At 42.6% G+C, this 27,394-nt stretch overlaps 1 protein-coding gene across 3 annotated transcripts in view; it reads left to right on the forward strand.

Moving 5' to 3' along the window:
- LOC115466700 (sodium channel protein type 5 subunit alpha-like) overlaps positions 1–27,394 on the forward strand; it is an 858,490-nt gene that overhangs the window by 158,477 nt on the left and 672,619 nt on the right. For 2 of the 3 annotated variants that reach the window (XM_030198128.1, XM_030198135.1), the window contains exon 1: positions 27,251–27,312. In XM_030198128.1, the coding sequence (XP_030053988.1) occupies positions 27,272–27,312 (41 nt within the window). In that variant the 5' untranslated portion in view covers positions 27,251–27,271. Of the gene's footprint in view, positions 1–27,222; positions 27,313–27,394 lie in introns of those variants that run through there. The other variant, XM_030198143.1, reaches the window with a different exon arrangement.

Below are 27,394 nucleotides of genomic sequence, written 5' to 3' on the forward strand. Positions count from 1 at the left end.
AAGAGGCACTTTGTCAAATGCCTTTTAAAAATTCAGATACACAATATCAACCAGCTCACCTTTATCAACATGTTTGTTCACCCCTTCAAACAAATGTAATAGATTGGTGAGGCAACATTTACCTTCACTAAATCCTTTTTGACTTTGTCTCATTAATCCATGCATTTGAATATGCTCTGTAAATTTTGTTCTCTAGAAAAGTCTCTATCATTTTGCCTGGCGCAGACGTCAAGCTCACCGGTCTATAATTTTCTGGATCCCCTCTGGAACCTTTTAAAAAAATCGGCATTATTTTGGCCACCTTCCAATCTTCCGATACCATGCTCGATTTTAAAGATAAATTACATATTACTAACAATAGTTCCGCAAGTTCATTTTTCAATTATATCAGTACTCTGGGATGAATACCATCCGGTTCAGGTGATTTGTTTGTCTTCTCATTTTTTAAAATTGCGCCATTACACCCTCCAAGTTTATAGAGATTTCACTTAGTTTCTCTGACTCGTCAGCTTTTAAAATCTTTTCTGGCATTGGTATCTCTCCCAAATCTTCCTCGGTCAAGACCAAAGCAAAGAATTCATTTAATCTCTCTGCTATGGCTTTGTCTTCCCTGAGTGCCCCTTTTACCCCTCGATCATCTAGCCGTCTAGCCAGTTCTTTTGCCAGTTTCTTGCTTTTAATATACCTAAAAAAAATGTTTACTATGTATTTTTGCCTTCAATGCAATCTTTTTTTTCAAAGTTCCTCTTTGCCTTCCTTATCAGCGCTTTGCATTTGACTTTGCCATTCCTTATGCTGTTTCTTATTATTTTCAGTCAGATCCTTCTTCCATTTTCTGAAGGATTTTCGCTCTTAATAGCTTCCTTCACCTCACTTTTTAACCATTCCGGCTGTCATTTGGCCTTCCTTCTTCCTTTTTTTAATACACGGAATATATTTGGCCTGGGCTTCCAGGATGGTATTTTTGAACAGTTCTGTTACACTGCTGACTACCACATAACCAACTATCCCACCGTGAATCAGGGCCTTGCGTTGGAACAAGTTATAGCACTCAGTCACTGCAGCAGTTAACTCCTTGCCGTTGCAGCCACAATTCCAGTGTCATGAAAGCAGGACCCCACTGAGCCATTCATGAAACACTTAGACCACAGCAGCCCAGGAGCTACACTTCACACTACAATATAAAGAATCATGAACTGGAAGAAGCTAAAAACAAATTGGAAACTACGAAGTGAAGGCTTCGTCCATATATTGATCCCCTTAGGTTAGGTTAGTCAGAGGGCAATTCTCCACTATTCACTCTCTCACCTAACACAGTTTAAACCAGTGCTTCTCAAACCAGTCCCTGGGGCACACTCAGCCAGTCGGGTTTTTAGGATATCCACAATGAATATACGCGTGAGAGATTTGCATACTGATGAGGTAGTTCATGCAAATGTCTCTCATACATATTCATTGAGGATATCCTGAAAACCCAGCTGGCTAGGTGAGTCCTGAGGACTGGGTTGAGAAGCACTGGTTTAAACAACCTAAGTACTCCCCTGTCATTGTCTTGGAAATCTCTCTACAATTGCCATTATGTCGGCCAGCGTTTCATAAACAGTTACCTGGTTGTCATACAAAACATGTACGTTTGCTGGATACTGCACCTCAAACCGATTGCATTTACAGTATTTATTGGGATTTATTAACTGCCTTTTTGAAGAAGTTATGCAGATGCCAGCCAATATTCACTATCGGCACCTGCATAGGTAAGCGACCAAAGATACGACAGCTTTTTGTGTGGTCATATCTGGTCACCTAGCTATGTGGGACCAGCACTGAATATCTTCGGTACCCACATAACTCCTGGTTCCTTCCCCACTGCCTGGATTTTGAATGGGTGGTTAGAGCTAATATTCCATGATTAGCCCTAGTTGGAAAAACGAGATTAGAAAGCGCCAAACCCCTACGAGAAAAACTGCACTGGCTCCCAATCAAAGAACGAATTGCGTTCAAAATCTGCACTCTGGTTCATAAAATTATCTACGGCGAAGCCCCGGGATACATGATAAACCTCATAGACCTACCAACCAGAAACACAACAAGATCAACACGCTATTACCTAAACCTTCACCACCCAAGCTGCAAAAGACTCAAGTACAAATCAACCTATGCATCCAGCTTCTCCTATATAAGCATGCAACTATGAAACTCATTACCAAACGCCGTGAAAACAACGTATGACCTACCAAACTTCTGGAAATCACTAAAAACTAACTTGTTCAAAAAGGCATACCCTAATGATCCAACTTAAACGCCTGAATCCTGCAACACAACGAAACTAATACTTGAAATGGACATAACTTAACTCTTCCTCCTTTTGATTCCCTAATGTGTCTGTTTACACATGAACTTTACTATACTATAATATCACTCTGTATTTGTCATACCGGAATGGCGATCGCCTCATGGTACTATGTAAGCCACATTGAGCCTGCAAATAGGTGGGAAAATGTGGGATACAAATGCAATAAATAAATAAATAAACTTCACCCAAGGTGGTGTACAGTAGGTACAGTCTAACATCAAACTTACAATTTTGTTAACAGTATAACAATAGTGAAATAAACAAGTAATGACATAGAATAAAAGAGGAAAACTTGAAAGCAGCAAATTGAGACCTAATAATAGGACTGCCCTGAAACAGTATCAAAAATGCACACTTTTAAAAGCATTGAAATTCAAACAGAAATTTGATATGATGTAAGCATAATAGTGATGGAATATCATGTAAGCACACAATTAGAGCATTGTATTAAAAGATTGTAAGATTGTATATTGCAGAGCTATGTGGTGCTAATGCCCTCCACCACATATGTTGAAAAATCATTAACAAGCATCATCATTCACTCCCTTTGATACTCCAGTTACTCTTTCCCCTTCTAAAGGCTCCTCAGTTTATCCACGACTGTATACTTCAAAATGTGTGCTTAACACTGGGCTGGGCTTCCGATCTCTTCCTTTCCTCACACCTGTTCTGTGGATCTGATCGAGTTTTATAGGCATGTGATCTGCACTGAGGCCCATGGTCTCTGGGATCTGCTTTGCCACAAAGGACCTTTTTTTAAACCCTATTCCGTGATGCTTTCAGGTAGCCTCACTCTTTTCATATTGTTTTGGCATCCTCTTTTTTTTCTTGATCATCTTTGCAGTCTTCTAACTTCTTACAGTAGGCTTCCATGTCATGTATCCACCCTACTGTTGTCTCTTGTCTTGTCCTTTTGTTGAGCTCATTGCTGCCCTGCTTGCTGCAGTCTTGCCCCTAATGTCTTCAGTGGAGGCTTGCAGCTTAGCCTGCAATCCAAAACTGTGGATAAATTCCACACGAGTTTGTGTCATTCCTGGAATGTTCATTTTATTTGCGGGGGGTGGGGGGGGGGGGGGGGGGGGGGGGGGGTGGGGGGGGGTGGGGAGGGTTCATTATGTCATGGGAGCAATATCGTTAAGAGTGCCATACTGAGGAGTGGCCAAGATGGTGGTGGTGGCGTAAAGCTGTCTTGCGAGTTGGCCATCTGTTACCTGCTGCTTCTAAGTTTTTCCTCCAAGCTATGCTGCATAATAAGAGGAAGGAGGTCATTTGGGAAGTCTCCTCAGCCACCCAAACTTCCTCTCCTGTGCAGCAGTTGATTATGTGGTACGCAGCCAGGATTCCTGCCTCTTCTACCAGAGGAATGAGCCCGGTAATTGCGATGAACGAAGAACCCTCAGCTATTGGGCTGGATGTCACTTTATCCCCTCTGGAGCTTGCTCAGCCGCCACACCCTGCTGAACTGGCAGTGCAATGGAGGTTCCCCCCTACAGAAGTTGTTCGAGTGGGACCCCATGCTGGGGGGAATTCAACTACTGGAGTTGGCATGGAGGGAAGTAACATCAGTAACTGGCTGCCAGTGCAGGCAGTGTCTGAGTCAGTTGTGATGCCTTCGCAGGAGAACATATGGAAGGTTCTTTAGAAAATGGACATTACTGTGGAGAATCCTCAAAGGAAGTAACAACTCTAGTGAGTAAAATAGATGTTTTGACAAAAGAATTTAGAAGATGCAAGGAATGAGTTTTCTGAGCAGATATATACTATTAAGACTGATGTTAAATCATTGCAAGAGTTATCTTCAGCTTTAATTGAGGATGACTCTGATTCACAGAAAGACTGAGCAGATAGAAAATTTAATAGGAGGTTGAACTTAGGTCTCTTGAATTTTACCAAAGCCCTTGAGATTTCTCCCGCAGATTGCTTCAGAAAATATTTGGTGGAAGTTCTGAAATTTTCCTCTGATACTATACCTCATTTGAACAAAATATGCCATATTCCTGCTAACCCTCTGGGAGGCCCAAGTGAGGCCTTGGCACAAGATGCTTCACCAGAAGATTTGAATGAAAACTCAGATGACGATGATTACATCTTTTGTTTTTGAGAAAGCCTTGAATGCCATTGAGACTGTATTTTAGGAACTCTCAGACTCTCTTTTGTGGAAGGAAAGTCTGGATTTATCTGGATGTAACTAATGGATTGAGTGCATCAAAAATGTCAGTGAAAAACCGTATCTGAGAGTACATCAGAAAAACATACCAGAGGAAAGCCGTTTTTGTGTACCGAGTGTGATTTTAGGCAGCAAAGGATCTACACCAGACACTGATTGGGAGGGAGGGAGAGTAATATTTCTTTTGCCAAGTCTGTATTATATCAAGACAAAATCTCAACAAGGCAACCTGTTTATCCACTCCTACCTTATCTGAGATAACATTTAATCATCTCTCTGACCTCATGTGCAACTTTCTTTAGTCACCTTATTTTCTAACTCCTCTTACTCTCTTACCTATCTGTATGTTCCATCTTTACTTAAACCCTACGCTGTCTATTAAAATATTCTATTACATATTGTGCTGTAATTGTCTATTGCTTATGTTTGATTTATTTTTACTGAATACCGCCTTGAGTGAATTATTTCAAAAAGGCGGTAAATGAATCCTATTAAAAAAAAATAAACAGAATCAGAATGGAAGGAAGGCCCTTGTAAATGCTTGGTGAAGTTTATGGGTGTGACATACATTTTTTCAGCCTCAACAGTTAAAAACATTTCTGGACTTTAAGACGATGACAAACAGAATGTCCTATGCTTGTTAGGTTAAGGTTGTAAGGATGGGATTAATGTCATGTTAATGGCCTTTCTTTTCATATTTTTTTGCTTCTTTTAATTTCCTGGTCTTACTGCTACTCGCCCTACTTAATTGTGGTCTAAGAAGGAAGGTTTGTACTGCCTTGAAAAGTTGATTTCTTCTTTATTGTTCATTATTCCATTTTTCCTAAACTACTGGTTTAACTTGTTTTGTTATTTGGAAATGATAAATGAAACTGGCGCTAGCAAGGCTATCTTGTAATGGTGATTATGTTTTTAAGGCTCTCGTCGAAGCAATTTCTTTTCTTTCCCCTGCCCTCCCCTCCATGTCCAGTGATTCTTCTCTGCCCTCCCCTCAGTATCCCAGGATTCTGGCCTACCCTCCATGTCCAGCAATTCTCCTCTGCCCTGCCGTCTCGGTGTCCCGCGATTCTGCCCTCCCCTCGGTGTCCCACGATTCTCCTCTGCCCTGCCCCCTCAGTGTCCTGCGATTCTGCCCTCCCCTCCATGTCCAGCGATTCTCCTCTGCCCTACCCTCCCCTCCGTATCCTGCGATTCTGCCCTCCCCTCTGTCCTGCGATTCTGCCCTCCCCTCGGTGTCCCACGATTCTCCTCTGCCCTGCCCCCTCGGTGTCCTGCGATTCTCCTCTGCCCTGCCCCCTCAGTGTCCCGCGATTCTGCCCTCCCCTCCATGTCCAGCGATTCTCCTCTGCTCTGCCCACCCCTCCGTGTCCGATTCTCCTCTGCCCTCTCATCTGTGTCCCGCGATTCTCTCCTCTTCTCCCATCCCATGCATGTCCATTGATTCTCTTCTGCCTTGCCCTCCCATCTGTGTCCCATGATTCTCTCCTCTTCTCCCATCCCATCCATGTCCATCGATTCTCCTCTGCCCTGCCCTCCCATCCATGTCCATCGATTCTCTCTTCTCCTCCCATCCCATCCATGTCCATCGATTCTCTCCTCTCCTCCCATCCCATCCATGTCCATCGATTCTCCCCTGCCCTCTCCTTCCATCCCATCCATGTCCATCGATTCTCCCCTGCCCTCTCCTCCCCTTGATGTCCTGCAATTCTGTCCTCCCCTCCATGTCTAGCCATTGCCTTGTGCCCTGCCCTCCCATCTGTGTCCCGCAATTCTGCCCTCCCCAGTGATTCTCCTCTGCTCTGCCCTCCCCTCCCCCACAATTCTGTCTTCCCCTTCATGTCCTCTGCCCTGCCCTGCCATCCGTGTCCCATGATTTGCCCTCCCTGGCGATTCTCCTGTGTCCTGCCCTGCCATCCAGCATTCCTTACAGGCAGGTTGGGCTCACGTCCCCTCTCCTCCAGCGTTCTGTTGCTTTCACTTGCTTGCATTCGTAACATCCTGATGTCAGCTCGCCTCCAGCGTTCCCTTCCCTCTCACTGTTCCGCCCTCTTCTGACATCTTTTCGTCTTTACGCGAGGGCGGGACAGTGAGAGGGAAGGGTATGCTGGAGGCTTGCTGACGTCAGGATGTTATGAACCCAGCCAGTCATAGATAGAACGATGACGGTACAAATTATTATGTTATATAATTGCAAAAAAAGAATGCCCACTCTTTCAAAATAGTACACATTCTTTCCCGATACTGTGCACATGAATCATGGTTTGTATATGTATGCACTATCTGGAAAGTGTGCACACACTTCTGTGAACAGTGTGCACTATTTATAAATAGTGCACATTATTGAAGGTACATGAAAAAAATTAGCACTGCAAGCTAATCACAGTTAACTCTGAGATTAATGCATTAATTATGATTAAAAAAATAATAATCACATTGCAACATCTCCTGTCTCCTCCAAACATCTCTTTTGTTCTTTTTCACTCCCAATCCCGGTCCTCGCTGCAATCTGGCATCTTTATCCCACCTTCAATTCAACATCCCCACCAGCAAACCAGTCTACCATAAAGATGGTACATAAATATTGCCATACTGGGACAGACCCAAGGTCCATCAAGCCCAGCATCCTGTTTCCAACAGTGGCCAATCCAGGTCACAAATTCCTGGCAAGATCCCTAAAAGTACAAAACATTTTATGGTGCTTATCCCAGAAATAAGCAGTGGATTTTCCCCAAGTCTATTTTAATAATGGTCTATGGACTTTTCCTTTAGGAAGCCATCCAAACCTTGTTTTGAACCCTTCTGAGCAAACCGCCTTTACCACATTCTCTGGTAATAAATTCCAGAGTTCAATTACACATTGAGTGAAGAAACTTTTTCTCCGATTCATTTTAAATTTACTACTTTGTAGCTACATTGCATGCCCCCTAGTCCTAGTATTTTTGGAAAGAGTAAACAGATGCTTCACGTCTACCTGTTCTACTCCACTCATTATTTTATAGACCTCTATCATATCTCCCCTCAGCCGTCTTTTCTCCAAGCTGATGGTCTTTTGGTCTCTAGAAGTGGCAGCACTGCACATACACTGCCTACAGCCTGGTCTGAAATTTTCCCTCTGACCTGTGTTGCCTGTGAACAAACAGGAAGTGATATCAGAAGAGGCGCAACAGGCCAGATAGCAAGCTTTTGAACAGGCAGCATATGCAAAACTGTCAATGCAGGGGACCAACAGAAGACCACTTTTAAGGTAGACCAGCAGGGGAAAGGGGATGAGAGTGAGCCGCTGACCCATAAGCAGAACTAGAGGGGCCACCGTTGGAAGCTATGGCAGAGCTGGTAAGCTTCAGCAGCGACAGAAGAGCTTGTGTCACTCCTCATGGGGACGGAGGAGGGGGAAGGATAGGTGCTGGACAATGGAAAGGAGGAAGAAAGGGAAAAAGAGAGACAGAGAGAAAATGGACCTAAGGAAAAAAAGAAAGGTCATGGACCTGGATGGAAGAGGAAAGGAAGAGAAGGGAGATAGATCTGGTGGTAGGATGGAGGGAGATTATCAGTCTTTCAGGGCAGGGAAGGAAGAAGGGCTTTGATATATTGCCTTTCTGTGGTTACAATCAAAGTGGTTTACATATTATATACAGGTACTTATTTTGTACGTGGGGCAATGGAGGGTTAAGTGACTTGCCCACAGTCACAAGGAGCTGCAGTGGGAAATAAAATACCTTTAATTGTGCAATTAATCATTATTCAAAAACTTTAATTGAAATGCAGCCATACAAAAAGCACAAAATTACATGGGTTTTTTTCTGCTGCTTTTTATTTTCCAACTATTTGAAATGACGTTGGATATATCACTGACATTTCATTTCCCCTGTCATTTCAGACGAATGCACATGCCTAATCTCTTCTCTGTTGCTATATTTGCTAAATGAAAACTTGTTCAAACCTGGCTGTATGTTTGACAGAGAACAAGTATATTTTTTTTTGTTAAGAAAATCCATCCAGGCTGATCAGGATACATTTCTTCTGGAAGCCCAGAGCAGAGAATAATCCCAGTTGTATTCATTCTGATCCTCACGTAGCCTATTTATAGGCAGAGAATGTTTTCATGTGCATCTCAGTGAATGATATAATCATACCAGAGTGTGCTTATTAACATATCTCCTGTACCTGGGAGAGCAGGTCTTCATAAGTCAAAAATATTATTAGGAAATTGCTACTGTTAAAATGAAGATTAATAGTGTAAAACATTAATAATAATGATAATAACATGATTAGGACAGGAATACAATGAATAGGTAGTTCCTGCAAAAGATCTTCTCTGATTATATTTTTGGATTACCGTTATTTGGATGTCCTGAGAGCACTTTAGCTGCTATACTATAAATACATCAAAAAATATATATACCAAAGAGTCAAATATATATCACTTGCCTGCATGTTAGCATTACCATGAGGCTATGGCACTGTGCAAGAGGACTTGTCAGTAGGTCACTTGCATACTGCACTCATGACCTGTGTTCAAATCCAGTAAACTCCAAGATGACAAGCCATAGTCTGGTATGAGAATCAGTTCAGAAGTTGAGAGGAAACAGCTGGGATGGTACATTGCAGGGGGTTGGTTATCACTGAGGAGAGAATCCAGAAGGGGGGATTTTTAAAAACACATTGTCTCATCCTCTCGTCCACGCACGCTCACGTAACTGATACAATGCTTCCAGTCCTGGGCTCTGCCCTCCCGATTGCAAACAGCCTGAGCCTTTTAGGAGTGCATCTGGATTCACATCTCCAGCTGGTTGATCATGTACACTTGGTCTCCAAAAAAATGTTCCAGGCCATGTGGGGGATTCGACGCATCAGATACCTCCTTCCCAGAGACTTGTTTCGTACCCTTGTCCATTGGCTCGTCCTATCCCACCTGGATTATTGTAGTGGTATTTATGTGGGCTGCCAGGCCTCCTTATTGAAAACTTTCCAAACGGCTCAGAACACTGCGGCGAGGCTCATCCTAAACGAAAGGAGATTCGCACACGCCGACCCCCTGCGATTTAAACTTCATTGGCTGCCTGTACAGGAGCGCATTGCTTTTAAGATCTGCTCCCTAACACATAAAATCGTCTATGGGGCTGCTCCGGAATACATGCTTCCCTTGATCGATCTTCCGCCTAGAAATGCCAACCCTGCTGCTCGGTCCTATCTCCACCTCCATTTTCCGAATTGTAAGGGAGTTAAGTATAAGAAAATCTTCGCCTCGTCTTTCCGTTATTGGAGTCCCAAATACTGGAACACGTTACCTCGTCACCTTAAAACTCAAGTGGACCATGCCCTTTTTAAGAAGTTGTTAAAGACATTCCTCTTTGCTAAGACTTACCCCTCAATTTACCATGTTGATTAAAGCATCCCTTGTTCCTTACCCTATCTAGTTCACTTTGTTAGTTTCTTCCCTCCTACTCACTTCTTTATGCTTGCCTAAACTGTTAAGTTTGTACTCTTATTTAATTCTCTGTAAGCCACATTGCGCCTGCATGTGTGGGAAAATGTGGGATATAAGTCACAAATAAATAAATAAATAAATAAATAAGGGGGGATTTTTATGGGGAGTGGGAGAGTTATGGAGAACTCGGAATTACACAGTAAATGAAATGGTGGCAGATAAAGACCTGCACGGTCCATCCAGTCTGCCCAACAAGGTGGCCTGATCCACGCCCACCGCTCTGTGGGCTCCAGTCGCCCATGCTTAAATGCTGATTGTCAAGTCTCCACCATGCCAACCATATAGGCAGCCAAACATAATGGAGTCTTGGTTATAACCACATATCATTCCCAAGTATTGCTGACAGTATTCAACTTACCAATCAAAATATCTTCCCCTCCCCTCCTGAACTGCACAGCACCCTCAATGTTACATTGTTATGTCCACAATTGCATCAGTGTAGTCAATTTAGGTCCACTGTCATCTGTGTGTGTGATTAGCTTAGTCACGTCTGTAGCTAAAGCCTATTTTAATGTGCATATGTTAAATTTGGAAGACTGCATGCGCTCTCCTTTTAGTGCAGCATACTGGATAGGACCTTAAGCGAACCAGATGCACTAAGAAACTGTATGGTTGATATGGGCTCAAGGCATTTTACTTTGAAGAAAATTACCTTGATCAGCAAAATTCACTTTGGGCTATTAAGAAATCTTAATTGGATCTTTTCAGATAGGCAGATCAGCCTTGGATGATTTGAACGTGTACCTCAGTTATCAGATTTGTATTAGACTTTTTGTCTTAGCTTTTTTCTTTTCCTAGATTTATTGTGGTAAATCAAATGGATTTCCCTGGATGAATTTAGGGAGAAGCTCAAAACATTTCAGGAAAGGTGAGCCCTTGGGCTTCAGCCGAGTTGGTGCTTACCCGGTCAGCCCAAGGATTACCCGGGCCCCGACTGGTGGCAGGCAAGGCACCCACGCTAGGCATAGGACTAGGCAAAGTAGCAACCAGAGTCTGGGTTAACAGAAATCCAGGTTGGGACTGAAGACTCTGCAAGGTCTCAAGGCAAGGCAGGACTCGAGGCAAAAGCTGGAACCACAGCATTGTCTGAGGCAAGGCTGGAACCAAGGCAGGGTCTGAGGCTAGGTGAGGCAAGACAAGCAGGTCTGGAGTCAAGGCAAGGCAGACTCAAGAGACCCCTTATGACGGAAGTAAGAGGCAGGGCCTTTTCACCTTAAATGAGCCCGGGGGCAGGAGCGCCCGGCCTGTTGCCTCTCCGTGGGACCCTTAAAGGACGTTCTGGGGCACGCACACACCTAGAAACACTGTCGGCAAGAGAGGCCGGGCAGGAGCGGTGCTCTGGAGTGCCAAAGGCTGTGCCACTGGTGGCCCAACCAACCTTGGGAGCCCCTTTGCGAGGCTGTGGTCCTGACTCTGCTCCTTCCGCTAAGGCCTGCAGGTGAGGTGGGGCATGGCCCGGGGCCATGACACTGACCAGCTTGAAACAGTTGAAATCTATATGGTTCAGTTTCATCCTTTTCTTCATGTGCTGTAAGTTGAAATGCTGTGGAACCGTTGGCCTTAATCTTTCATCTATCAGTCACTGTATATGTGGAATACCCAATTTCCTCAGCAACTTGTATACAAAGAGGGCACACTTTATAAATTAATGTAGAAGGTCTTCTTGTTTCCGTAGCTGCTGTTGGAGTACACAATAGCTCTCAATTTATGCATGCTGTTTACAAAGTGCATGGAAGTTCCCAGAGATGGGATCATTATTTTTTTTTAAGTACTTAAGTTAAAAGAAAAAGTACTGTAAAAGTGTAAAGTCTTATAAAAAATACTCAAAAGTAATAAAGTACTTAAAACTACTTTTTTATTATAAAGTAAAAAGTATTCTTAACAAGTTGGACCACAGAATCTAGAATGTTTGCAAGCTAACTTTGTGTCCTTCCTAGAAAAAAACAACACCCTGGACATTGCAGTGAGTAGAAGAACATTAATATACCTATTGGAAAACAAAACAAGCTGGATTAGTTCAGATTACTCCTACAGATACAGTTGATGCTAACAGAATACCTGACCTTTTTCACGCATGAACAGAAGTAGCTCCTCATAAAGTACAGAATAAGTAACCATAAACTAAAAATAGCAATATAGTAGACAAAAATTAAACTGAACCCACAAGAAGCCATACTCTGCATACAGTGAAAAACCAGAGAAACATCCCTTTGTACTGTGCAAAATATAAAGAGAGCAGATTTAAATTTCAAAAACATAATATTCCAATTGCTACATTAAAAATTAACAAAACAAGAACAGAAAATAAGGTTAGTCCTTTTTATCGGACTAACTTATTGCATTTAACTAGTTTTTGGAGGCGAAAACATCCTTCCTTAAGTCAGGACACACATACTATTACAGCAGTATATTGTCCCTACCTGAAGAAGTAGGTTTTGGTCTCTGAAAGTTAGTCAAAAATGTATATAGTCCAATATAAATGTGTCACTTTATTTTCTGTTTTTTAATAGATATTTATTAACTTTTAAAGGACCCTGTTTACTAAGCCGCACTATAGGCGTGTTAATGTTTTAGCGTGTGCTAAAAATTAGCACACGCTAATGCTAAAGACACCCATAGGAATATATGAGTGTTTGTAGCAATATTGCACACTAAAAAGTTAGCATGCCTACAGCGCGGCTTAGTAAACAGGGCCCAAAGTGGACTAACATGGCTACTGACCATTTAATTTTTCTAATTGTGTTGGCCCCTCTTTCTGGTTACTGCTTTCCTGTCTTGGAAAATTGTAGAGGCCTAGAAAATACTTAAAAAAAAAAAAAAACCTTTCTAAACTTGTACTTCGCTAATAAGGGCCCCGTTTACTAAGCCGCGCTGTAGGCACGCTAACATTTTTCTGTGCACTAAAAATTAGCATGCGTTAATACTAGAGACACCCATAGGAATATATGGGTTTCTCTAGCATTAGTGCGCATTAACGCTAGCGTGCCTTATGGGCTGATTTTCAAAAGAGAAGGACGCCCATCTTTCGACATAAATCGGAAGATGGGCGTCCTTCTCACAGGGTCATCAAAATTGGTATAATCGAAAGCCGATTTTGGACGTCCCCAACTACACTCCATCGCAGGGACAGCTTAAAGGGGGTGTATCAGAGGCGTAGCGAAGGCGGGACTTGGGCGTGCCTAACACTAGGATGTCCTCGACCCATAATCTAAAGAAACAAGGACATCCCTGACGAACACTTGGACGACTTTACCTGGTCATGTTTTTCTTACGACCAAGGCACAAAAAGGTGCCCAAAATGACCAGATGACCACCGGAGAGAATCGAGGATGACCTCCCGTTACTCCCCCAGTGGTCACTAACCCCCTCCCACCCTCAAAAATATCTTTAAAAATATTTATTGCCAGCCTCAGATGTCATACTCAGGTCCATCACAGCAGTATGCAGGTATCTGGAGCAGTTTTAGTGGGTGCAGTGCACTTCAGGCAGGTGGACCCAGGCCCCCCCCCCCCTGTTTGTGTAGGAAACAGCGAGCCCTCCAAAACCCACCACAAACCTACTGTACCCACATTTAGATGCCCCCATTCACCCATAAGGGCTATTGTAGTGGTGTACAGTTGTGGGTCGTGGGTTTGGGGTGGGGGGCTTTGGGGGGCTCAGCAGACAAGGTAAGGGAGCTATGTACCTGGGAGCAATTTATGAAGTCCACTGCAGTGCCCCCTAGGGTGCCCGGTTGCTGTCCTGGCATGTCAGGGGGACCAGTGCACTACAAGTACTGGCTCCTCCCACGACCAAATGGTTTGCATTTGGTCATAACTGAGATGGACGTCCTTGGTTTCCATTATCGCCGAAAATCAGAAACGACCAAGTCTAGGGACGACCAAATTTCAGGATTTGGGCGTCCCTGGCCGTATTATCGAAACAAAAGATGGACTTCCATCTTGTTTTGAAAATACGGGTTTCCCTGCCCCTGGATGGGGGTCGTTTTGCGAGGACGTCCAAATCAAAACGAGGATGTCCCTTTCGATTATGCCTCTCTTAGTAAACAGGCCCTAAGTTCAAAAGTACAGCTTACTTGAAACGAGTTAGAGGTAAAAAGTATGACAAAAAAAGTAACTTTTACCTAAGTACTGTAATAAAGTACAAGTACTTCGTTACTATCCATATCTGCAAGTTCCCTCTCTGTGTACTGCAAAACATATGCATTTTTTTTCATTTGTATTTTACTAAAGGCCCTGCATTCAGCAATCTTTTTGCAAAGCACATTGTGAAAGTTGGCAAAGGGCAGTCATAATTGGCAATCTATGGAAAATTGGCTTTTTAAGCTGCTGGCAAATAAATGGAGAAGCTCTACAGCTTTATCAACAAGTAACTTTTTCGTATCTTCTAAATATGCTCACCATGGACACAACACAGAGTTAAAAGAAAGACTCAAAAGTCTGAAACTGAGCACTGTGAACATTTGTTTTTTCTGCAGAACTATGAACTTTTGTTTTTCTGTAGAAATAGCACTCCGTTTTCAGTACTTCACAATTAATGGGATTGCCTACTTGAGAGGACATTATCAAGCTTTTGTAAGGTAGTATTTCCACTAGAAAGATATCTCTCGATATTCAGCAGGAGGCGGGCAGCGCTTTGACTGCCCGCTGCTGATGTCTCATCCGGATATTCAAAGTTGGGCCGTATCAGGCAACCGACATTGAATATCCGGGGTTTTCAATGCCGGCTAGTGCATAACTGCATAAGTCAGTATTCAAACATAACTGGCCATGGCTTAGCTGGCAAAGATAGGCCTGCTTTTTATGTGGCCTTATCTGGCCGTTACGCCTGGCCATTTAAGTTCCAAATATCGGGACTTAACTGGTCATGCCCCCAACATTGCTGGCTTTATTATCAACACCAGGCATTTTCAGCAACAATAACTGGTTAAATGCTGCTGAAAATCACCCGTTATCTGCTGAGACGCAAGTTAACTGGTCAGCGGCCATTCCCAGCTGGTTAACATGCACTGAATATCAGGCCCATAGAGATTAGTCGTCCAAATGACAAGAAATTTAGGACCAGATTTTATGTATGGCGCCTAGAAAAATCCATGCGGAAATAATTTTTGACTAAGTGTATTCTATAAGTGGCGCCTCGATTTAGGTAGAGTATATAGAATACACTTAGTCGATATCCCAGCACTTAAAACTATGCATCTCCATTCACACCAACGAAAATGTGGCACTACACCTCAAATTCTGTGTGCAATTCTGATTCCCACATCTCAAAAAAAAGATAATAGCAGAATTAGAAAAGGAACAGAGAAGGGTGACGAAAAGGGGTTGGACACCTTCCCTATGAGGAAAGGCTAAAATGGCTAGGACTCTTCAGCGTGGAGAGGAGACAGCTGAGGGGAGATATGATAGAGGTCTATAAAATACTGAGTGGATTTTATAGACGTGAATTGCCTGTTCACTCTTTCTAAAAATACAAGGACTAGGGGACACACAATGAAGCTACTAAGTAGTAAATTTATAATGAATCAGTAAAGGTACCAAAAATGGGGTTACAAATAACAAAGATAAAAGCTATAAAAGTCTGGAGGATCAACTTTTATTTTTGAAAGTTTTGTTTACTATAGGGTCAGTAGAATTGGATTACAGAGAACGGCAATGAAAATAATAAAGGAGATGGGGACGACTTCCCTATGAGGAAGGGCTAAAGTGGCTAGGGCTGTTTAGCTTGGAGAAAAGACAGCTGAGGGGAGTTATGATAGAGGTCTATAAAATAATGAGTGGAGTGGAATGGGTCGAAGTGAATCGCTTGTTTACTCTTTCCAAAAATACCAAGACTAGGGGGCGTGCAATGAAGCTACAAAATAATAAATTTAAAACAAACCAGAGAAAATATTTCTTCGCTCAACGTGTAATTAAACTCTGGAATTCTTTGCCAGAGAACGTGGTAAAAGCAGTTAGCTTAGCAGAGTTTAAAAAAAGGTTTAGATAGCTTCCTAAAGGAAAAGTCCATAAGCCATTATTAAAATGGACTTGGGGAAAATCCACTGCTTATTTCTAGGATAAGGAGCATAAAATGTATTGTACTGTTTTGGGATCTTGCCAGATACTTGTAACCTGGATTGGCCATTGTTGGAAACAGGATGCTGGGCTTGATGGACCTTTGGTCTGTCCCGGTATGGCAATACGTATGTTCTGAGGGGTCCTTTTACTAAGCTTCATAAGCGTCTACGCATTCCCAACATGTGCCAAAATGGAGTTACCGCCCCACTACTGCATGGCTATTGCGGTAATTTCATTTTTGGCATGCGTCCGATACGTGCGTCTGAAATTTTTTTTTTCGGGTGCACGTAACAGACACGTGCCAAGTTGCATTTGGCGCGCGTAGGTTATTACCACCTGGTTACCACGTGAGTCTTGACCACCAGGTCAATGGCTGGCGGTAAGGTCTCTATCTGACATGGATATCTCCGTTTAAGCAGTGAATTTCTGAAATCAGTATTTACATTGTTATGCATTATACACACATAAATGACTATTTACACAGTGATGCATTTATTAAAAAAAATAAATGGCCTATGCACTTAGGAAAACATTTAGGTGCCCTTTTACTAAGCTGTGCTAAAAAGTGGCCAGTGTTATCCCCAGCGCAGGTCTTTTTCACTCGTATTCATCACCCCTTCTTAGTAAAGAATTCACCAGCAAAACTTTCTTTGTGGCAAAGCCGGTCGCAGCTTTATTGTTCAACTTATTCATTCAGCACTGAATAGTAATTGAACATTTTGCAATTCTCATTGTGTTAGACTGTATCGAACTAACAATGTTTCACTGACAAATCAAAACATCCCTCAATGAAAGGATCTGCGGTGAGACAAGACCCTTCCTTTCACCTTCTCCTCCTTCAGGCTCCATGATAGTGAAATACCTGCACCAAACCCTCGTCTCTTATCCTGTTCTGTCTCTTCACTCACATCATTTCTTTACTCAATTTTTCCTGCTGTGACAAACTAAACCCCAAACTGTAACCCATCACCTCTAACCCAAGGGTGGATGGGTGGAGGAATGACCCTCACCATCCTGCTTCCAATCTCCTCAATAACTTTGTGCCCAAATCCTCCTTTCCACACAGCAACCCCAAATCCCATTGGCTACCGCCCCCCCCCCCCCCAAAACCAATCATTTTCCATTCCTTCCTAACATTCCACTAACCTCTCACTCCCTTTAACCTCTTGGCTTACCCAATTACACCTTTCTCTTCCTTTCCTTTTCCACCCTCCCCCATTCCATCTCTCAGGAGTGAAAGCTTGGCCAGGTTATGGTACCACCTGCCATATTGGCAGGATGGCACAAACATTAGCATCTGAGCAGTTACTGACGCCTATTTTCTAGGTGGTATGAGCTGATACACAAACCACGTGCTAATCAACGTTCGATGATGCACCTGTGCTAACTGATTAAAGCAGTACATGCCTACTCTCCACTATCAAACATGCCCTCAGCACTGAAAAATAAAATCTATTTTTTAGTGCATGGGTAGCGTGCGCTGATCCCAAAACTGCTGGGGGAGTGCCTGAGTACACCCTGTGGTAGCGGTTTTTAACCTGCAGCAAGCATGCTTTAGTGCTTACTGCAGCTTAGTACAAGGGCCTCTTAGTTAGGAAAAGGGATTTTTTCCCATCAGAGAGGACAAGAAATTAGGAAATGTACCTTTGAAGTTTTGTGAGGTAAAGTGAGCCTGAAACTTTGGGGAGGAAAAAACATTATCCCCAAAATGAAGTTCTGCATGGGACATTCCAGTATTGCTTCTGGTTTTCATTATTTATTTTATTTGTATACCGCCTACAACTAAGCGGTATCCAGTAAAACATACACAGTAAAAATCGTCACTTAAAATATAACACAGTTAACATTTTAACTATGTATTAAAAAAACAAACAGAGAATGAAAGCACTATCAAGCCAGTCCACTACCTTAGAGAAAACATCTACAAATAACTGAATCATAAGGAGTTTTTTTTAATTGCGATGCTACATGACATAGATGCAACTGTCCCACTAGTGCATTCCACCTTTGGATTCCTGCTATCGAAAAAGCAGCAGCTTTTGTATCACAATAATGCACTTGCAGAATTGGATCCAAGGATAGCCTCATTGCAGATCTGTGTGAGACCCCGGCCCAGGGGTATGGGGTGGGCCCCAGAAATAACTCAGCCAGACAAGGTATATAAACATCAAATTAATGTTTTATTTACTTAAATCTGGGCTTGTTGCTTCACTGGCAGGATAAAAGGTGTATTTTCAAAGCACTTAGACTTACAAAGTTACACAGTAACCTATGCTTTGAAAATGAGCCCCGAAACATTCTTAGCGTGGGCCTGAGGCCAAAAGGACCCAAAGCACAGTCCATAGCCTGTGGCTGTCATGCCCCAAACACAGTTTATAACTTCTCTCTCTTTTTTTGGAATTCCAGGTCTGGTCCTAGCCAGATCTCAGAACATGACTCAAAATCCTCAAATAAAAGATTGACATACCTCAGCCAAGTCACAGCCGCTAGAAACATTCAGTAAAGGGTGTATGCTGGGGCTTCAGTTCATCCTTTCCTGGGCCTCTGTATCGGGGTCTGTCTCCTTCTGAGACCTCTGTATCTGGGCCTCCCTGTTCTGGAGGGCATTTACTTTTTGTTCCCTGTCAAGCCCCACCCTCCTGGCCAGCCAGCCCAACATCTCTCTGCACATTTGCCTCTGCAGTTCAGTTTCTGGCACGGCAGGTTTAGCGCCCCCTGCCGTGAAGCGGCTGAACTGCAGTCTCAGTGAGGGAGCGTTTCCAGTTATGCCTAGCCTTATGTGCCTTACTCTCTCACGCTCTGATCTTAACTTTCTTCCTGGGCGGTACATAGAAACCACGTCCTTCAAATATTTTGGTGTGCAATAATTTAAAGCCCGGTGCACAGAATACAGGACTTTAAATTTCACTCTGTATTTCGCTGGCAACCAATGGAAGCACTTCAAAATTGTCCCCATCCACGAGACACCCACCACAAGCCTTGCAGTAGCATGTTGTACTGTTTGCAATGCCTTAAACCTGGTCCCAGATAAGCCATGATACAAGGCATTACAATAGTCTAATCTAGACAAAAGTACACTACAAATTACCCCTCGAAAATCAGATAATATGAGCATAGACTTTAGTCTCTACAGCAAACGAAGATGTGAAAAACATGATTGAATCACCATAATAACTTGATCTTTGATAGGAATATTCTTTCATTTTTCCTGTCCATTTTAACTCCCTTTACTGCTGCCATCCCAAACTTTATATGATGCAGGACAAGGAATCACATCCTTCTCCCATTTTGTTTTTCCACAAAAAACAGCATTATTTCCTACTTTAACAGATTTAGTCCTGGATGATAGGTTAAAAAAAAAAAAGAGAGAAGTTAACAACAGCACCAAACTCGTAATACTAGTGCTGATCTTTGCTAAAGGTGTCTCTTCATGTTTTTTTTTTTCTTTGATTGTGTGCGGTGAGCAGCTGAGTGTGCACAACTTGAACACGTGGATCATCTCTCATTTCCCTAATTGCTCAATTTTCCTCAGATCACCCACTGGCTAAAAACAAGATTGACGATCATATTGTGTTTCCACTGCTTGCTTGCTTTCATTATAGAGTAATTCCTTTTATTCTCGCCTTCCTATGGCACCTAAATCATATCTATAACCCTAGCAAAAAAAACCTAGCGGTGGAGAATGTTTTTTTCTGTGGTCCCTGGGTAACAGGTCCCTTTGAGTACAATTATTTCTCAGTTTGTATAGCGGAATTACAATTTCTATGGACTGTTTAATACAAATGCAGTCTTTCATGTGTGTCATCCTCGGGCTGTCTTCTACCTTCATTTTAGGTGTAGCTTTTATGTACTGTTTTTTGAGATTAGAAAACATTAGTGTATAACTTAAATTAAAGACAATGAGGAATCTGACCCCAGCTGTACGTGGTATAGGATCTTTGGGTGCATCAGTCCCTAAGAAGACAAAATGTGAGGAAAGTGGGAGCAAAAGACAAAGAAACACACATTTTTCAAAAGAAGGTGGCAGATATAGCAAAATTTGTTCCCATGCAAAAATAAAAATGTTTTTGTCCCAGCATTTTTCCTTTCTGTAATTCAGTGTTGTTATCACTGATAAATCCTGAGCCATATTTTACACAGGAGCATAGGTCCTGTATTTAAATTTCCTTTAGACCAGTGTTCTTCGAGGCCTGTGAACCAGTGGAAGAGTAGCCTAATGGCTACTGCAGTGAGCATTGATCCTGGTGACCTAGGTTTAATTCCCATTACAGCTCCTTGTGACCTTGGGCAAGTCATCTAACCCTCTGTTGTAGCAGGTACAAAAACTTAGATTGTGAGCCTTCTAGGGATAGAGAAAGTACCTCCATATAATGTGTACAGCACTGCATACATCTAATAGTGTGGGACACTTGAGGAAGTACTTTTAAAACAAATAGGAAATATTTTTTCACTCAATGAATAGTTAAGCTCTGGAACTCTTTGCCGGAGGATTTGATAACAGTGGTCAACGTCTCTGGGTTTAAAAAAGGTTTGGACAAATTCCTGGAGGAAAAGTCCACAGTCTGCTATTGAGAAGCAACTTCTTGCCCTGGGATTTGTAATATGCAGTGTTGCCGCAATTTGGGTTTCTGCCAGGTACTTGTGACCTGGCTTGGCCACTGTTGGTAAAACAGGATACTGGGCTAGATGGACCACTGATCTGACCCAGTTTGGCTACTCTTGCTTCTTTTTCTTTCTCTCTGATGTTGCCATCCATGTCTGGAGGCACCAGAACTGTACACTATTCCTGTAACAAGAGCTCAGAACACAGAGGTAGCAGTGCTGGTAGGATTCTTCAAGCTTGAAGAACTGAAGATGAGACCGAGACACACGCAATAGATGATGGTGGTGGGGGGTAGTGGGGGGGGGGTTCTATGCAAGTGGGGCAGGAAAAAAAAGAGGGAGATATGGTGATAGGAGAAGGAGGGGGAAAGAAATGTGGGAGAGGAAGTAGAAGAGGGTAGGGATGGATTAGAGGTTTGTGGGAGAGAATATGGAGACGATGTGAGTGTGTTTACGGAGGGAGGAACAGAATGTGGGATATGATGTGAGAGGCTGAAAGTGTCCTCTCCACCTCAGCACATCTGCCACACATCTACCCCACTCTCACTCACAGACACACTTCTGGAGCAACTGGAATAAACACTTGTTAGAATTAATCCTTCCTCTCCAGAGCTAGACCGCATCAGTCTGGGCTCTCTTCTGTTCTATTGGATCCAAAATGGCCCCTGCTTAAAAAAATAAACTCCACTTTTTTGGGCAGTGAAGGTAGGGTCCTGGATGCAATCACTGTGATAATACTGGAGCTGTATTACAATAATGCAAAGGTGTTATTCTGTGTGAATGTTCAAGGCCTCATTACACAGGTCTCTGGAGGAGTTTCAAACATTGCCAAGCATTCAGTTTTCTCCAGGGTTAGGATTGCCACGTGAAGTAAATAATAGGCTGTCAGCACAACTACCTACCACATAAGTACTACTGAACATGGACCTCTCTGTATGTGGAAGCTTAAGGAGCTTTCGTTTTGAAAAATCTGTGGCACTCGGACAGATAATTTTTGATTCCGGTGGTGGGACCACTTAGATTTATAACTTGTGGTAATATTCATCTGCTAAGGGGATAATTCTGTAAACTGGATGTTAACATTTATGTGCCAGTTACGTATGGAAATGTTTAGAATGATGGCATATATACATGTATGTGTGTGTACATGCCAAAATGCCACCAAAGTTTTACTCTGTAAATACATGTATACCTTACACAGTGCAAAGTCTGCAGGAGGTAGTCGGGCTGCCTCCCGTAGTCGGTGCTGAGCCTGGATATTCAATGCTGAGCCATTTCCGGTCACCGACATTGAATATCCGGTTTATTTTTAGCCAGTTTCAGTTTAACTAGCCAAGCTGATATTCAGCACTAGCAAGTTAACTTGAAACCAGCCAAAGATAGCCCTGATAAGACACGGCCAGATTTGGCCACTAAACTTAGCCAGCAATGCGCTGAAAATCAGTAGATAGCTGGTTATATTGCGAAATATATCTATATCTATCCACTAAGCACTAACCTTCAATATTCAGTGAGACACAGCCAGCTATCTCGCACTGAATATCGCTGCATAGCCAGCTAAGTGCCATTTAAATGGTTTTGAATAATAAGGGGATAGAATCTGGGCCAGTAGCATAGACAGATCAGATTTTGTGTGAGTCTAAGGGGGAAATGAGTGGGTATTAACTGTACTCTCCTAGGGTTACTATATGTCCGGTTTTACCCAGACATGGCCGGGCAACCAGGCTGGTTTTGCCAGCCTGCCCGTTAGTCCGGATTTCTGGACAAACGGGATGGCGGGTGGGTGGGCCTAGTGGTGTCCTATCCTCCACTCCCCTTACTTTACTATACTTCCCTGGTGATTTAGTGACTTATTTGGGGCAGGAAAGAGCCCCCTCTTTCCTGCCCGGAGTGCCTGCATACTACTTTCTTGCTGACGGTCCCAGCGCCGTTTCAAAATGGCTGCTGAGAGTTGAAGTTTCACAAGGCCGCTTCAACTCTCGGCGGCCATTTTGGATCGTGCCGAGTCCAGAGTCAGCAAGGAGAAGTATGCAGGCGCACCAGGCAGGAAAGAGGGGGCTCTTTCCTGCCCCGAAGAGGTTACTAGACCACCAGGGCAGTATAATAAGGGGAGGGGAGGATAGGGTTGACGGGAGGCGGTGAAAGGGGTGGGGGTGGTATGTGACATGGGACGGGGTGGGGTGTGTGGCAGAGGGCATGGCCGGGTGGGGCATGTGTCCTCTTTTTGGGGGGAGCAAATATGGTAATCCTATCCTCTCAGCCCCCCTCCCCACACTCAATCTTTAAAAGAAAATATACGTACCTGAGCTGGCAGAGATTCCCAAGCCCCATCAACTAAAGATCTCCCTGAAGGCGCCCAAAAACTCCTGCGCACAGCTCAGCAGTCGGCAGCTGCTTCCTAACTACTGGTGCCTCTCTACGCATGCACAAAAACTGAGCATTTGCAGAGTACCTGCATTGACAGCTCTGGAAGCAGCTGCTGACTGCTGAGCTGTGCAAAGGAGTTTCTGGGCACCTATGGGGAGATTTGACTAGCCAAGTTAAAAAAAAAAATAGAATTTATTCTCTTGTGGTCAGTTCAATGTGGCTAAAAACCATACAATATGCATCAAGAGGCTTGCCAAAAAAGGCTCAACACAGGTCCATGTTGTAGCACTGGTGCCTGCGTCAGGAGTCACAACATCTAAAATCACAAAACAACACACACACACACAAAAGAATCAAAATTCCAAATACAAAACTTTAAAAAGTTTAAATATAAGGATTAAATATAAAATCATACTAACAGAAAATTAGGGAGTATCACCTCCATTTAAGTATCTAAACGTAAGAAATGTGTCCAAACTTAAATAAACATTTTAAAATGTAGAAATAAAACTATAGTGCTTCTCCTAAACACTTAGTGATATAATTCACATTGGGGCTCATTTTCAAAGCACTTAAACTTACAAAGTTATTTTATTTATTGAGATTTATTAACTGCCTTTATGAAGAGATTCATCCAAGGCAGTGTACAGCAGGTACAGTCTAACATAACACAATTTTAACAACATAAATACAATAAATGAGGTAAACTTGAAAACAGTATATTGAAACCTAGTAATATGTCTAAATGCTTTGAAAATATGCTTCACTATGTACAATGATATCTATATACTTCAAAATCTCAGGCTTAGTAATGAAATTAAAACTACGGATTTAGCAATAATATATTTTTTTAAATTAAGTATTTGCATATACCCCCAGATTCTGTATTGCACACCAAGCATTCCACGCTGAAATCCAAGCGTTATTCTGTAACAATGCATGTAACTTATTTGGCTTAACAAGCTAATCAGCATTGATAACAGCACTTAACAAGCAATAATGAGCACTAGTTTGCAATAATTAAAAGCATGTATAATTTACGCTAAACATATTCTGTAATGAAGTTTGTCTAAATTCTAATGCATGCAGTTCAAAAGGGCAGGGAAATGGACATTTTGAAGGTATTCCAAAATTTACATGCATAGTTACAGAATATGGCCCAGTGCATGTAAATCTATGTGCAGGGACTTATGCCATGTTTTCATTGGTGGAAATGGATGTGTGTAGTTTTAGGTACTGGGATATCAACTAAGTGTATTCTATATACTGCGCCTAAATCTAGGCGCCGCTTATAGAATATGCTTTGTCAGAAATGTTTACTGTGCAGATTTTTAGGCACCATATATAGAATATGGCCCATATTGTGCATATGGGGACCCTTTTTCAAATGCAAGATGGGCCTACTGCCGGATTGCCGCACAGTGATTTGGATCTTCCGTCGGGCTCCCATGGAAGCCTGGTGTAGTTCCAGCTCTCACTCTGCACCATTTCTGATGCTAGAAATTAGTTTTCTATTTTAGCGCTGGGCACGTGTCTGGTAGTAATCGGGCAGCTCTGCACACTGCCCAGTTACTGCCGGCACACCGCTGGAGTCCTTATCGCCTCCTAAAGAGAAGGCAATAAGGGCTTCCCCAGTAAGTGGCCGCATGCCAATGCCTTTGTGTAGTGCATGGTCATTTTCTTCACCCTTCTAAAAAAAAAAAAAAAAAGTTTTACCCCTGGCAGTAAAAGGTGGTGCCGATGCCACCAGAGGGGCCCCTTTTACTATCACTTGGTAAAAGGAGCTCATAATGAATGTGAAAACGTGTGTATACACAATAATAGTTAATTAATTATTATCTGACCAAATGGTTTGCATAAAATCTTAGCGGGAGGACAAGTAGCTAAGGGCTTCTTTTACAAAGCCGTGCAGTTGATGCCCACGCGGCAAGTGAGAAGAAGCCCATAGGAATTGAATGGGCTTCTTCTCATTTGCCGCACCAAGAATCGGTAGCGTAGCTTTGTAAAAGAGGCCCTAAATACATAATGGAGAACAATTCTGCACCTTAAGGTATAAGTTCTAGGAACTTTCAGTTGGAGAATTAAGAACCACCACCCCCAACCAGAAACATTTTGGGCTTAATTCTAAACATTCAAGAACAAATTAAAGAAAATGCTAATTAAGCAACATAGAGGGGCATAATCGAACGCGAACGCCTATGTGTAAGAACGTCCATCTCCGAGAACGGGTCCATGAAGGGGCGGGCCGAACCGTATTTTCGAAAAAAATGGACGTCTATCTTTTTTTGCGAAAATACAGTTTGTGCCAGGCAAATGCATTGGATTTGGTCGTTTTTTGAGCTGGGCGTTTTCGTTTTTTAGCGATAATCGAAACCGAAGCAGCCCAGCTCAAAAATGACCAAATCCAAGGCATTTGTTCGTGGGAGGGGCCAGGATTCATAGTGCACTAGTCCCCCTCACATGCCAGGACACCAACCGGGCACCCTAGGGGGCACTTTTACAAAAAAAAAAAAAAAAAAAAAAGTAAAAGAGCTCCCAGGTGCATAGCATCCTTCCCTTGTGTGTTGAGCCCCCCAAATCCCCCCAAAACCCACTGCCCACAAGTCTACACTATTACCATAGCCCTAAGGGGTGAAGGGGGTCACCTACATGTGGGTACAGTGGGTTTTGGGGGGGGGGGTGGAGGACTCAGCATTAAGCAGCACAAGTGTAACAGGTAGGGGGGGATGGGCCTGGGTCCACCTGCCTGAAGTCCACTGCACCCCCTAACAACTGCTCCAGTGACCTGCATACTGCTGTCAGGGAGCTGGGTATGACATTTGAGGGTGAAAATAAAAAGTTGTGAAACTTCATTTTTTGTGGTGGGAGAGGGTTAGTGACCACTGGGGGAGTCAGGGGAGGTCATCCCCGATTCCCTCCGGTGGTCACCTGGTCATTTAGGGCACTTTTTGGGGCCTTATTCGTGAAAAAACAGGGTCCAGGAAAAGTGTCCTAAATTCTAGCTAAAAACGCATACTTTTTTTCCATTATCGGTGAAATGCGCCCATCTCTGTTCGGCCGATAACCATGCCCCAGTTCCACCTTCACCACACCTCTGACACGCCCCCATCAACTTTGTCCGCATCCGCGACGGAGTGCAGGTGAAACTTCTAGCACACCTTAGTAAAAGACCTCCACAGTTTTGAAAGCCTTTTTGATGTTTTCAGCACGGCTTTTTTTGAGGGGGTACTTGGGGGTATTGAGTACCGGCACCTTTTTTATTGTCTGCTAAATTGACTCATGGTCCCCAAGTTTTAATGAAGGAACTCGGGTTCTACACAATAATTCTGCCTTGTCATAGATTCTTTGACTGTTTGCAGGGGGCCTGGCTATTGTGGGGTGGGTCCCTCAGTGAACACCCCACCCCTGAGGGTGGTCCAGTATTTGAGTACCGGCACCTTTTTCACTAGAAAAAATGTACTGGTTTTCAGACTTCTTAAGGATCTCGCAGGAGACTTCTAGAGTTTTGGTCCTGCTATGTGGAAAATAGAAGACTTGTATTCTTCCAAATGAACTAAATGGTAAGAGGGAACATCTATCTAATAAACTTACAGAACGTAATCCTCTTGATGGCTGATTCAAATGTACAAGGAGATCATCAATTAAATACTATTAGTCAACACCTTGAAAACGAACAATAAAATTTTATATCAAATTCTATATTCAATTGTCAGTCAGTATAATTGCATCAGAGTAGGAGAAATAAGGACAGATTTCAATAGACCACATAAAATCCACATTGTATCTTTTCATGCAAGTCATAATATTTTAACACAGGGTCTCATTGCATAACATGGAGCCCTGACTTGTGGTAAAATAACCTGTTTTAACAGTAGCCCATGTTGACAACTTCTTCCCTTAAATGCTCTATAATAAGATATACAATATATATTTATTCTATGCATGTGTATGCAGATTTTAGAGAGACTAGAATATGTCCTATCTTAGTACTAATAACATTAGAAGGTGATGTGTTTGTACCGTCCCAGCACCTTGTATGAAACATTGAATTATTTCTTTTTGTATATCTGCATAAAATGTGAAATAAGTATACATCACTACGGGAAATAAACCTTTAAGGGGAAATCTTTTACTGTCTAATTATTATCTTTTGACATTACATATCCTTTCCTTAACTCATTGTCATTACATTGTTCAGTATATTTATTATGTTCACTATTTTAACCAACTGCGTGTTCATGGCTATGTCTGACTCAGAAGTATGGTCCAAGTATGTAGAGTAAGTATCTAGCCACTACTTTTTTTATTGACTTGTTTCTTTATATGTTTTCTGTGTGTACTTTATTTCTGTTTGTTCTTTG

Source organism: Microcaecilia unicolor, chromosome 1 (genome assembly GCF_901765095.1).
Source record: "Microcaecilia unicolor chromosome 1, aMicUni1.1, whole genome shotgun sequence".
Lineage (NCBI taxonomy): Eukaryota > Metazoa > Chordata > Amphibia > Gymnophiona > Siphonopidae > Microcaecilia > Microcaecilia unicolor.